This window comes from Pongo abelii, chromosome 16 (assembly GCF_028885655.2).
Source record: "Pongo abelii isolate AG06213 chromosome 16, NHGRI_mPonAbe1-v2.0_pri, whole genome shotgun sequence".
NCBI classification, from domain to species: domain Eukaryota; kingdom Metazoa; phylum Chordata; class Mammalia; order Primates; family Hominidae; genus Pongo; species Pongo abelii.
In genome coordinates, this window is record NC_072001.2 from 26,610,823 (window position 1) to 26,625,394 (window position 14,572).

A 14,572-nucleotide genomic window follows, 5' to 3' on the forward strand; every position below is an offset into this window, starting at 1 on the left:
GATGATCTTGATCTCCTGACCTCGTGATCCGCCCACCTCGGCCTCCCAAAGTGCTGGGAATTACAGGCGTGAGCCACTGCACCCAGCCAACATTTTCCTTGATATTTTGCCTACCACTTGTCTGCATCCTGCCCCCATCACTCCCTGCTCTAAGCAGTTGGTTTTATTTCTGTTCTCCCAACTTATGGGGCACATGCTTTATACTTGTGAAAATGGCAGATCACTCACATCCCATGTGCCCAGCAAGCTTTGCCTCCTAGACAGCATCTGACTCTCTGGATCTTCCAAAATATGCACACCCATGACGCGGACGTGGTACACGTGCTCTTGTAACATGTGTCCATGAATGAGTGCTATTTGTCATGGATTTGGTCACACTGGAAAGGTATGTTTTTTCCACTTTCCTAGTGGGAAGAGAGGACAAGGCTTATAAATGTCATCTTTATAAAGCCGGGTAAAACTGAGTCATTAGAATCGTCAAAGTTCATCTGACTAAACAGATTGCAAAATACTCCCCTTTTTTCCTTTAAGAAAAGACATTCCTCTCCTTGGTATTTCACTCCACGAATTTGTTAATTCTGGTCTACTAGATTTTGATAAAAGGAGCTTTTTATATGTTATTTTATCACTAGAAAAGAGATGGTATTTAAAAGTGTGTTTAGGCCAGGTGCGGTGGCTCAAGCCTGTAATCCCAGCACTTTGGGAGTTGGAGGCGGGAGGATCACTTGAGCCTGGGAATTCCAGATCAGCCCGGACAACAAAGAGAGACCTTGTTTCTACTATGTATATATGTGTGTGTGTATGTATATATATACACTTTATATATATACACACTTTATATATACACACTTTATATATATATACACTTTATATATATACACACTTTATATATATACACTATATATATACACTATATATATAAATAAATATATAAATATATATAAATAAATATATATAAATATATATATATAAATAAATATATATGTATAAAATAGCCAGGTGTCAGCTACTTGGGAGGCTGAGGCAAGAGGATCACTTGAGCCCAGGTATTTGGGGCTGCAGTGAGCTGTGGTCACGCCACTGGACTCAAGCCTAGGCAACAGAGCAAGACCCTGTCTCTAAAAAGTAATAATTGTCAATGTGTTTAAAAGGCAACATGCAGTATTTTTTCAAATGCACTTGTTGATTATTTCAGGTCTCATCAGTTAGACCCCTTGAGGGTGAGGACCTTCTTGTGTTCACTTTGTGCTCCTGACTAAGGACAGGGCAAGATGGTGACATGTAGCAGCCGCATGGTAATGTTTTAATGAATGGTCTTGAACAATCCCAGCCCCTTCGTGGAAGTGCATTCTCCAGTGAGGCATCCCACGTCCTGAAGTGGACGACTGGGCTTTTCTTCATCTCACAGTTTTGTTATTTAAAACATTGCATTGTCTGTAGAGAACATTTTTCTCAAGCTAAATAATGCTTTGTTTTTTTCTGTCTTCAGGAAAACGTTTTCACTTTTCTGATATTGTAATTCCCAAACCATTTAGTATTATTGAAAAGAACAAATTCTGCGTTACTACGCAGTGGCTCACGCCTGTGATCCCAGCACTTTGGGAGGCTGAGGTGGGAGGATCACAAGCTCAGGAGATGGAGACCATCCTGGCTAACATGGTGAAACCCCGTCTCTACTAAAAATACAAAAAATTAGCCGGGCGTGGTGGTGGGCGCCTGTAGTCCCAGCTACTTGGGAGGCTGAGGCAGGAGAATGGTATGAACCCGGGAGGCAGAGCTTGCAGTGAGCCGAGATTGCGCCACTGCACTCCAGCCTGGGTGACAGAGCGAGACTCTGTCTCAAAAAAAACAAAACAAAACAAAAAACACCTACAAGCATCTTCCACCTTTAATTATCTTCTGACTCAACATCAGATAAATTTTAAACATAGAAGCTTACCATTTAAGTAGAACTGTTTAAAATGCTGGATATTCTAATACAATCGAATTGAGCTTATTTGATAAATGACCTCAATTTATCAAATCCCTTTTCATGGTAACCAAATATGCTTTCTCTCATGTTTCAAAATCAGACATATTTGGTGGGGTACCAAGCATATTCGTTGCAGTAAATGGAATGAATGGAACACCCCAAATGAACAGGAACACATTGGTTGACCCCCCCCTCCCAGGCCCTCTCCATAACAAGATTCCCAGTGTGAGCCAGGCAGCTCATTCTCTCCACCCACTTCTTTCCTTTGTGGCACAAGGTACGGTAGAAGATGCTGGAAGGAGATAAAGACCAGTGGACAAGCTTCTCTCCTGGAGAATCTTGTTGTGAATCATTCTTATTGCAAAGACCAGCTGGGCTGCCCAGTCAAGCTCTCCTCCCTGCAGCACGCAGGGCAGGTTCAGGTTACCCCTTCTTAGGGATAGTGAATGACTACTCTTGCCCAGGAAGATGTGGCCCTAGCAATCCCACAGCTAGCCCTAGGTGGCCTGCACAAGGGACATGCTACTGCCATGGTACCTGTTTCAGCCACACCTGAATTTAACTGTTGGGCTTCTCTTGCCATATCCTCTTGGTACAATGAGAAACTCTGTCTCCCAAACCAAGGAATGCTTCCATTGTCTTAAAGACATGCAGACACACTTTGTCATTTAAAGAGTTTTGCTGCTAATCATCCCATGGAAAGAAAACAGAAAGGACAGATATGTAACAGAAGGCCGGGTGTGGTGGCTCACACCTGTAATCCCAGCACTTTGGGAGGCCAAGGTGGGAGGATCACCTGAGGTCGGGAGTTTGAGACCAGCCTGACCAACATGGAGAAACCCCATTTCTACTAAAAATACAAAATTAGCTGGGCGTGGTGGCACATGCCTGTAATCCCAGCTACTCGGGAGGCTGAGGCAAGGAGAATCGCTTGAACCCAGGAGGAAGAGGTTGCGGTGAGCTGTGATTGCTCCACCGTACTCCTGCCTGAGCAACAAGAGTGAAACTCTATCTCAAAAAAAAAAAAGTCAACATTTTACCAAGGTCTAACATTCCAGGTGCTTTTAAGATACAAGCTCCATTAGAATTTTCCTTCTGCTGGATAAAAAATATAAGAAAATGCCCTCCTCACCTCCCCACATCATGTGTCTCCATGAAGGGCCTTCTTCCAGCACAGGTGGTGTGATCTCGGTCCATTCCCATCTCCAAGCACTCAGCCTGGCCATCCTCCATTCTAAGAAGACTACTCCGTCCAGTGGAGGACAGATGAGGTCACTATCTGATGACTTCTAAACCAATGCTGCCTGTAAACTATAAGGAAGACCCCATGGTGACACTCTTCATCCTATAACTGTAGGATGTAGCATTGGTTTAGAAGCACTGGCCCCACCTGGGCTCATGGCACACTTGCTGCAGTGTGGACGCTCCTGCTAGGAGCTCACAGGGGACAGGAGTGCATGGGCCGGGGTGGGATTGGAGTGCTGAGTGACTTTCCACTACTTCCCCAGCCCCTGAGCTGCGGAGATTCAGCACTGGGCAGGCAGAGGCCCAGTGTTGCTGCTGTGGGCATGCCGTGTGTGTCTCGAGGCTTAGGGAAAACCCGGAGATGTGTTGCAGTAGCCAGGGGAGCAGTTATTCACGGGCTTCAGGCATTTCCATTGCAGACTCCACTAAAGGAAACAGAAACCATTGCAGGGCGCTCTCCCTGGGGCCCCTCGCTGCACTCTCTTCTCAAATTCAATTTCTTATAGCTTGAGTTGCACTTCAGAAATCTATGACTTTCTACCTACTAATTACTCTTCCTTCCTGTTCCCTAGAGAGTTAAATTGAAATTCTTTCACATGACATACAAAAAACAAAAACCTCACTGGCCTGAATCTAATCTGTGTTTCCACCCAGCACTAGGTGTACTTTTCTATTGTGATAAGAGGATACGAAAGTGATAATGGCAGTGATGATGGTAGTGACCTCATCTGTCTCAGGCTTAGTATGTGCTGGGAACGGTGTTTGCCTTTCTCAAAATATTTCAGGTGCTCTTCAAGCCTTTGCTTGTGATGTTTTTGCTGCATTTTGTCTGAAAAATTTCTACTCGTTCTTTGAGGCACAATGCAAATATATCTTCCCTCTCACCTCCTATAGTAGTTTTGATTGCCACTGTAACAGATTACGACAAATTTAGTAGCTTCAAATGACACCGTGTTTTATCTCATGATTCTGTTAGGCCACACGTGCAGGTACAGTGAGACTTGGCTGGGTCCTTCCCTTAGGGTGTCAGGAGGCTGAAATTAAAGTAGTGGCAATCTGTGCTCCTTTCCTTTCTGCAAGCTCTGGGGTTAACTGTGCTTCCAGAATCATTCAGGTGCTTGGTCAAATACAGCTCCCTGTGGTTGTAAATTGAGATCCCCATTGCCTTGGCTGGATCTTATGGTAGTTCTATTTTTAGTTATTTGAGAAACCTCCATACTGTTTTCCATAATGGCTGTACTAATTTATATTCCCACCAACGGTGTTTAAGAGATCCTATTTCTTGGCTGTCTTGCCAGCACCTGTTATTTTTGTCTTTTTGATAGTAGCCATTCTAACTGGGGTGAGATGATATCTCATGTGGCTTTGATTTGCGTTTTCCTGATTAGTGATGTTGAGCATTTTTTTCTTGTGCCTGTTGGCCATTTGTATGTCTTCCTTTAAGACATGTCTATTCAGATCCTCTGTCCATTTTTTAATGAGATTATTTGATTTTGGGCTGTCAGCTGGAGCCCATCTTTGCTCCTATCAGCTGCCTTGTTCCTTCTTATGTTTTCCCTACAGCCTTTCCATCAAGGGTGACTCAAGTCCTCAGGTTTTGAGTTCCTCTGCTTTTATCTCTCTGACTTTTTCTCTTGCTTCCTGTTGGAGAAAGTTCTCTACTTTTGAAGGTGTGATGAGATTGAACCCACCTGGACAATCCAGGGTCATCTTCCTGTCTTAGAGTATGTGCCCTTAATGACATGCACAAAGTCACTTTTGCTTAGGGTTACATACTCACAGAATCTGGTGAGTATGGCGAGCTTGGTACTGAGCAATGAATGGGCTCACTGCCTGATGTGCTGGAAACCAATATGATGGCACCAGATTTTGAGTAAATAAAAGTTTTATTTCAAGTCAGCTGGCAAGGAGATAGGAGGAAATGCTCAAATCTGTTTCCTGGAACTGGGGTTTGGGGCAGGTTTTATAGGCAGAGGGTAATGAGGCGTGTTCTGATTGGATCTTGCAGTGAGGTGATGCTGGGAGGTATGGTCTGACTGCATCCTGCCATGGGTCCGATCTGATTGGATGCTGGATCCTGCCATGTGGTGGTTGCTTCTTAACTCTTCAGTCTGAGCACTTAGGTTCCACCCATGGTTTTATGCTTGGTTCATCTGGCCATGCTTAGGTTACATGAGTTTCAACCTGGGGGTTCATGGCAACTGAAAATAACTCACCATGTTATTATACAAGGTTGAACCAGATTGGGTTGATCCTGTGGTTACAACCTCCCTGGTGGCCATTACCCTGATGACCACCTCACTTTCCCCAAGCATAATGAAGTGACCCAGAGTGGTAATACCAAACCTGTAGACATCTGAGAGTCCTCTTTGGTGCTTTTCCACCACAGTCTGTGAGTAGTCCCTGGATGTGTGCAGCCCTTCCTGTGTCACAGCCCCCTTGAAGTCTGAGGCCATCCCACCAGCGGTCTTATCCCTACTTGGAACTCCATACAGGCCCAGCGCCTTCTCAGGCAGGACTTCTCTCACCACCTCACCTCCTGCTCATCTAGCTGGATGCCACTGATGAAATTAAAGTGTATACGGAAGGCGGGAAGACACAAATTAATACGGCAATAAATTATTCCTACACAAAATAACTGTGTTTTGTGAAAGATTCGTGGAGGAAGCCACAGATACTTAATCTATTACTGGAACACGGGGTAGGCTTTCCACAGCCTAAAATAGGACAAAGAAAATGGCCCTCCAAGCAAAGAAAGGGAAGAGAGATAGGGAAGTGTGGGGCTTGCTGGAGTGAAAGCCCAGGGGACTGTGGAATGGTCCTTGGGTCTGTGGCAGGGATGGGTACTGCTCAGAAAGCAGATGCTACTAGTTCATTTCAGAAAGGACTCCACTGGGGCCCCCAGCCCCAGGATGTTCTGTGAAAGGTTGAAAGTTCCAGTGAAGACCACCCCACAAACAGAATGGACCTTTGGCATCATCATGAAATGTCTGAAGCTATATTTGGCACAGAATAAAATGCTATCATTGTAAAGTTTGGCTCCATTGTGGGAAGGGAATTTCATCTATTTTATATATAGCCCTTCAAAAAGAAGTCTCCTACCAGAACCAGTATTGGGCAAGGAGAGCCTACCTGAGTTGGGGTGGGGGGTGTCTGTATCTACTCCACGGAAGTCATCAGGAGTGCCCTTCAATCACAGGACTATTCATGTGTTTCTCTGTAGTAATTTGGGTGTGTTATATCATCAGAAAAGGGAACAAGATGACTTCCAAAGACAAATGGGAGAATATAGTTATTATTCAAAGTATAGTTGTGAAAATGGTTAGAGCACCTAAGTTAACATCTTGAAAATCATTTGTACTTTAATTTTTTCAGTAAGGATTTGTATCCATAATGTGAAATTGCAATTTGAAAAAGCCCCTCCCTCTTATTTCATCTAATCTCTTACATGAGCATTTTTAGATCAAGGAAATAAAAATCTCTCAGCTGCAATTAACCTCCAAAATGACATTTTCCAATAAAACGGAGTGCTGGATTTGACAGATGTACAGTTTCTCGTGAAACATGCAACGTGATGGCATGACATCATTCTGTCCGGGATCTGCATAGGGAAATTATGCTGCTGGCTGTCTAACCATGTGCATTTTCCTTCCAATTAGGTGGATGCTCATGGAAATATTCTGTTGACATCGCTCGAAGTTCACAATGAAATGAATGAGGTCGCAGGTGGTGTTGGCGATACCAGGAATTCAGCAATATCCTTTGACAACTCAGGAATCCAGTACAGGAAACAGAGCATGCCTCGAGAAGGGCATGGGCGATTCCTGGGGGACAGAAGCCTCCCGCACAAGAAGACCCATCTACGGAGGAGGTCTTCGCAGCTCAAAATTAAAATACCTGATCTAACCGATGTGAATGCCATAGACAGATGGTCCAGGATCGTGTTTCCATTCACTTTTTCTCTTTTCAACTTAGTTTACTGGCTGTACTATGTTAACTGAGTGACTGTACTTGATTTTTCAAAGACTTCATTTAACACTGAGTGAAATATTACTCTGCCTGTCAAGTTTTTATACCTGTACACACACACACACACACACACACAAGCAGACACACATATATACATACGCAATTGTATATATATGTGAACTTTCTCAGCATATATATAAAATACACGTGTATATGAGGATGTATGTGTATATGTTTATACACACAGGAGTCAGTGCCCATGTGTATGGAAGACAAATACACATACATATATACATTTTGCAGCTATGGACAATTTACCACAGGATGCATATTAAAGAAAGTCATAGTTTTTTTCTTTTTTAATTGAAAGGGACAAGTATCATCTAAATATTATGCCTTGAGAATGAGGGCGTGAAACACAATATCATCCCCAAATGTGTCTTCTATTATCATAAGTTAGATGTTTTAGTTTAAAAATCAGAAAGACATTCTTAGTTAATCTTTGAAAACTCATACAGTGGTATTGCTAGTTTAAAACGAGTCACTTACTTCATATCCTCTCGTTCAGTTTAGTAAGCGAAGGCTTCTTGGCTTCTCTGGTGATGGGGTTTGTTTTCATCGGGCATATGTTTTCTGTAATGGTTTAGTGGCTGGGGTGAGCCACTGGCAGTGTGCTTACCTGTTGTCTTAAACATAGATAGATCCCACGTTGATGTCTGAACGACCGTCTTTTGAAAAACCATCGGGAGTGAATGGCATCTCATTGTAAGTACTCTAATATACAGTGTGTAGTTTGTTTCTGTTGTTCACTTGGAGTGGATCCAGCTTCACTGTCGTGTGCGAACACAGTGGCACATTTGGCCAATGACATTTCAATCACTGAAAATGTGCTCTACATCTCATATGGATTTCTAGGCCTGATATCCAACAGAAAGCATAGACGTCTCAGGTTATTCGTTACTCTAAGGTAAAACCATCTAGGATGATTTTCCCCCTTGCAGTTATGTTATCATTCTTATAACATTGTATGTTAATAGAAAATATATTTGCATAATATGCATATATATGTATATTTACCAAGATTTTGTTTCTTACGCTTGCTATCATGGCAGCATGCGATGTCATATTTTCCTTTATGTGATGTAACTACTTTCTGTTATCTAGAAATTAAGATTGAAGCTAAAACACTTCTACTGTTCAATTTCAGAAACTAAGAATCATCCATCCTCATGCCTTTATTTCTGTATCTGACATATTTCATAAGCACATCCAACTACTCCTAGACTGACTAGGATTCTGCAGGAACACGACCCGTACACACCACGCGTCACCCAATGACCCATGACCGTTCTCTGAGGCAAAGAAGGGCAACCTGACAGCAAACACGGTCACTGTTGGTTCCTTCTGATCCACAGCCTCATCAGTATTTGGACTTTTTAAAGCTCGTAGAAACAAGACAAGGTGCACCGGTTTCATAGACGCAACCTTAACTTACTATTTAGATGAGATCTTTCTAAAGAAAAAAAAAAGAGATGATATATTTTTTGTAAACAATATTTCTATCACAGGCATCCATAAACTGAAATGACTACAGTTGTGCAAACAGGTGTCACAGTGAAGTTGAGCATTTGGAGAAAAAAATAAAAAGCAAAATTTGCAGGAAGAACTGCTAAATTAATACTTTATCCCAAAATGCCACGTATGCCTCACCCTCTCTGTTCTATCCAAAACCAAGGACCAGAGTGCTCCAATGGTTGGCCCCAGTTGTCTTGATGTAGGTAGAGGCACCACCCTTCCCGAGGATGCGTGTGGTGTGTGGACTATCCCCATGAGCTGACCACTACTTGATTTTTCTTTGGTGGCCGTAACAACCTTTAATTTGTGGGCATCTGCAACAGTTCAAAACCCACCATCGGATAAAACATAATCCACAAAATCTCACGCTAGAGGCAATTACCTACTTTTAGACCCTTTTCCCTCTTTCATTCCTATCTTTTTCCTCCTAATCACTGCTCTCTGGTTTTATTTTCATCTGGAGACTAGCCAGGGATTTCTTTGGCTTTGGCTTTTCTCTGACAATTTTTTCCACGGGTAACAATGGGGGATCCTAAAAGTTAAACAGATTGGGAAAACCTTGTAAGTGGCCTTATCATTATTATCATGTTAAAGAAAAAAAATACATTTGCAAAGACCTTATCCCTTTCAATACTTCAGGTATCTTTTTCTGTATCCAGTAATTAAAGATGTGAGGTCCACATGCAGAAGAGGGACCCCAAAATGTAAATGGATGTGGACAAAAACAGTCAATGGTCTATTTAAGTGTATAATTTATACTATTCAGAACTGTGACATTAATTCTTTCTGGGAGAAAAGTGATTTAAAACTTTTTTGATGCATAGTTGAGGTACCCAAATATCAAAGGCAGAGACCCCATGGGACTCCAAAGAGCTGCAGTCTCCTTCCCAAGGTTTTCTGGATATAAATTTGCATGGTATAGTCATAATAGCTTTTGAGCTTTTTATATGCATTTGGCACCAAGACTGGGATCCACAACTTTGTAGACACTGCGATGAAGTTAACATATTAGCTATACTATAAATAGTGTTTGTAACTACACACACACACACACACACACATACACAAATACATACATATATTCTGTAAAAACAAAAAAAACTTTTTAAGATCCTTGGGTATGTGTTTGCTTTACTCCATTTCAGAAGAAAATTACTTTTCTTCTAACAAAATTATTTTATAGCTTCTCCATTTTTAAAACTTGTGAGAGCATTGAGAAGAGAACTCTGACTGTGTTAACAGAAGAGAGTTGAATTGGAGTCTCTGTTGTGTTAAAATGACCTCTTGTTACTCCACAGTAGTTATTTGAGCCAGTGACTGAGTCGCGTTGAGGAATTCTGAACCTGGACCTCTGACATTGTTGGGAGGTGGCTGTTACCCACACCCAGACCTCTTGAGTAAAGAGAGAAACGTTATCATTGGGGATATAATGAGATTTCTTTCTTAACAATTGAAAGTAATAAAAAGTTAATTTTCTAAGTAGTCTTGTCTTTCCAAAATGCGCCACAGGGGCTCAAGATCTACAGAAGAATCTTGTTATGACAGTTTGTTATTACCCATATTCAGATATCCTTGAGATAATGGAAGAGCCCTGCTACATAACTCCCTACAGAGAAAGACTGATAGACTTGAGTAGTCCTTAAAACAAGTGTTACTCCTGTTCACCAACCCCGGGACTGTGGAGGGGTTTCACTGTCTATACCATGCGACATCCATTTCCCCCTGAATCTCAGACGAACTAGAAAGTATGTCATGATAACATTTCCATTAGATTTGGAAGCTACTTGTACATCTGCAATATCAGGTGTTTTTAACGCCAGCCCCCAGAACTTTGACATGTTCAGTCACTCCCTGAAAGGCACTTCTCTCTTGTCCAAACACAGCATTGACATTTTTACCGAGATCATCTCAAAGGTGATGCCAAACAAGTCTGGGGCTGGTTTTAAGGGGACAGGCACATTGCAGTTGTAGGTGTTCATTTTCAGCATCTAGTAGATAATCCATTGGTGTTTGTCCCACCATGGTGTGTTCTAACAAGAATGTGTCCAACTTTGAATCTCCTGGCTTGAAAGTATAAACCATCACTTAATGCTTATTTTAACTCTCCACCTGAAACCCAGTTCATATTTCTGGCCATTTTATGTAAGCAAAACTGAACAATTGGTGAAACATTTTGTTACTCTTGGAATTGACTCTAGCTGTCAGTGTGAGCCATTAGAGTAACATCGAATCTTGGGGCAAAGAGCTGCCCAGGTGAATTAAATTTTTCCAGGACACTAGCTAGTGTGCCTTGGATGGATTACCTCTTCTACTGCATTGAAAAGTGCCATGTTTTCCTGAAATACTAAATTCCCAACACCTGGGTAAACAATGACCTCCCAGAGAGTGGCTCCCGTATGCCTCTCCCTAGGACCAACCCCGTGAACATGTTTTGTCACGCTTGTCTCATGTTTCTACTTCACAAGTCAGTGAGTGTGTTTAAGGTAAGTACAGGATTATTCTAGTAGGAATAGGCGATTGCTGTCATAATCAATTCTCATGTTGATTTCATTTTATTGTAAAGATAAATTTAAACCCAGTTTTGCTTAAGCACATTGATGTAATTTTTTGGTATTATTTGACATGAAAAAACAGCAAAATTGAGTGATAGATACAATATGAAACTTGTTGATGAATGAATTCAAATTTATTAAAAAAGGACTAACTGACCTAAATGTGAAGACTGATTTTTTTTTTCTTCCTTGGCTATCTTGTGAAGATGGTGTGGTTATTTTAATTCTAGTCATTCTTGCACATGCCCTTTTGGGTTATGCTGAAAGTAAAAAAAAATAAGCCCGAAATTGACTGCATGTGAGATCAATTGAACTATGACTTAAAAAAATGAAAATCACAATTTATCCTCAACTTCAAAGGACAACTAGACACACAGAGATCTAACTTGTCCCTGTCTTCAAATAGGTATTTTAAGCAAGTAATATTTTTATATTAAAAGTCAGAGAGCCAACCTACCTATAAGCTCTGGCCAAGATGGTATTGATCCTTATCTTGAGTTCTTCAGGCAATTTCTTTGTTTTTTTTCTCCAGTGAGAAAGTACCAAGCAATGTCTCAGAACTAATTAATTAATTAATTCAGATCCTTGGACACTTTAGATAGAACTTTTATTGAGAAATATATCTCTAGGCCTCCAGAGAAGCTGTTGGTTCACCTGCAAACACCTTAAAAGGAAGGTTCCCCAATGGTGGTTTAAGTCTCACAAAATGCCCTCAGGCTTACCTCCAAATTTCCTTACTCTTAAGCAAAATAATGCAGATTCTTTGGGAATTCATTACAGGTCCTGTTTTCATTCTTTTTTTCCATTGTTTGGACAAGTTTTTTACATTCCTGGTTTACTTGCGGACCCCAACTTGGACATATTCCACACTAATTCTTCGTCTAAGGCTGGAACATCATGAATGGGGACAGTGCTCACCCATTTCACTAGGTTAAAACCTTATCCATCCCGGGGGACAATCTTAAATTACCATAACCACAGAAGAAAGGATTTTCAAATACTGACTGGATTTCTTAAAGCTTTTTCTTTAAAGAGTATTCTGCTTTTAATTGGTGGAGGAAGCCTCCCTGCATGTGGGGTCCAGTGATACCCAGACCATCTCTGCACAGCCTCCTCACTCCTGTCTCATCGCTGCTCTGCCCACACCCACATGTGACACCATCTTACAATTTCTGCTCTAACTTCCTTTTTACCAGCTTCTAAAGGATAGGGATTATGAACCCTCCTATGAATGGGAACATTATTCTTCAAAGAAGACAGACTCTTTGGAACCTGTGATACCATTTTTAAGGTAGGACATGCAGCTCCATGTTGCTAGACCAGCAATGGTTATTGATTGAGGTACTCCTGGCATTAGAGGGACTTGTGCTTCATGGCCCTTGGTTTTTATAGAAACAAGTTCCAGTTAGAATCAACAGGCAAGCAATGTAGAGGGTACTTGTAAGTAAAATGCAATTCACTGAAGTGGCATGTTGGGTGTGGGTGTGGGTCTGTGCATCTTGAAACCAAATAGGAAACTAGTTAGTAGCTCTCACAGCCAGGTGGTTTTAGGAAAATGTCTTCACAACTTACATCTCCATTTCTTATTTCACTAGATATGGGCATTTGTCTCTTGACTTCCCATTTTTTTAGATAAAGATACAACGCCCCCATCCTTCCATGTGTTTCTCTTTCTCCTTTTCCACCTTCCATCTTCTGTTTGCTGTAACTATAATTTTACATTATCAAGGTGGAAAGCATTTACACTGAGATCATAAAATTATATTTCAGTATTTAATATTATGTTTACAAATTGATCCTAAAAGTTGAAAACTAACAACAACCCACATTATTGAGCTGTACTATGTAAGCACAGTTCAAGGTTTAGTATTTTGTTTGAACGTATAAAGATAAACATTAGAAGAAGAAGAATAACAGAAATACTGTAGTGCTTTTAGCCTGGAAAGTGGAATTTGTTGATGGCATGTGAGAAAAGAGATGTTCTGTCAGCTGTTACTTCGTTGTCAAGATCCAGAACTTTTACATTTGGCACTCCAACTATACCTCAGCCTTGAGGGGTTTATTTATAAATAAATTCTAAAAGTTACAAACAAATTAACAACTGTGATGTTATTAAGATTATATAAATATTATTGAATGCAGAGCTAAGCAGTTTGCTTGGGTTTCTTTCTCACCTTTAGAAGTCCAATGTCTCAACTTTGAGCTGTTTCAAGGAGAATATTCCTAAGATTCAAGTCAAATGAATTATTTTTCTTACATTCCTTCAATTGCTCCAAACCACATGACATTTATGTTTGCATCAAGACCTTCTTAGGTTCCATTTCACTCTGTCACCCACAAATATCTATTCTGGGGTTTCTAATTTGCATTCTTTTTTAATGAAGAAAGACGTATGTGCTTTCTTGACTGTGTGCATAATATTACCACCACTTCAGTCATTAAATTTATTATTGGGAATCTTTTCCATTTTCCTTCATGAAAATATTCTTCTTGGCATTGACTAACTTCCCGTACAAATTAAGATTGTTGCAAACTAATTCCTCATTATAAATCTCACCCTGTGATTTATTTTCACTAAACTCCTATATTCCATAATTTTTAAATATCGTTCATGTTTTTCCTTTTTTCTGGTTTTGTCCCCATTTTGCCTAAGTTCATCTTCAGTTAATGTCTCAGGAAGAGCATAGGTGACCGGAGGTTTCAAGGCTTCATGCATCTTTTGACTCTTCCTTTGGTCCTTCATGTTTAATTGGTAGTTAGCTAGATATTGTCTTGTGTGTTGGAAAGTAATCTCCCTAGAACTTTGAAATCCTTGTACCATTGTATTTTATCATTCAATGATGCTGATAACAGGCTTGATGTCAGATGATCTTATTTGCTTATAGGTGACTCACCCCCAACTTCTCACTTCCTCACTATCCCCACCCAACCAACCCTGGCCGAGTGAGTTTTTTCTGGTATTTCATAAAGGTGAATTTAGTATGAATCTTTTGTTCATGGTGTTGGATCCTGGGCGAAACTCTCATCCTAAAGATCTGCATCTCTTAGCTCTAAACATTTTTCTTCTGTTACTTTTTAGAAAATTTCTTCTTCCTCTTACTAGTCTGATTTTGCACTTAATGGTTTGATTCTTAATATATAGTCTTTCTGTCCTGTTCTAGATATTTTTTTTTGTCTGTTAGCTATGTTTTCTGGGAAATTGTTTTTATCTTTCAAGAATTCTATTTTATTTTCTAAATGGCATTTTTAAATTATAAAT

The 14,572-nt window shown here is 40.6% G+C and overlaps 1 protein-coding gene across 3 annotated transcripts in view; it reads left to right on the forward strand.

Annotated features, from left to right (window-relative positions):
- Positions 1-10,237, forward strand: part of GABRB3 (gamma-aminobutyric acid type A receptor subunit beta3) — a 225,778-nt gene extending 215,541 nt beyond the window's left edge. For all 3 annotated transcript variants that reach the window (NM_001131305.1, XM_009249619.3, XM_054531027.1), the window contains 1 exon segment: positions 6,877-10,237. In NM_001131305.1, the coding sequence (NP_001124777.1) occupies positions 6,877-7,218 (342 nt within the window). In that variant the 3' untranslated portion in view covers positions 7,219-10,237.
- The last annotated feature ends 4,335 nt before the right edge of the window (positions 10,238-14,572 follow it).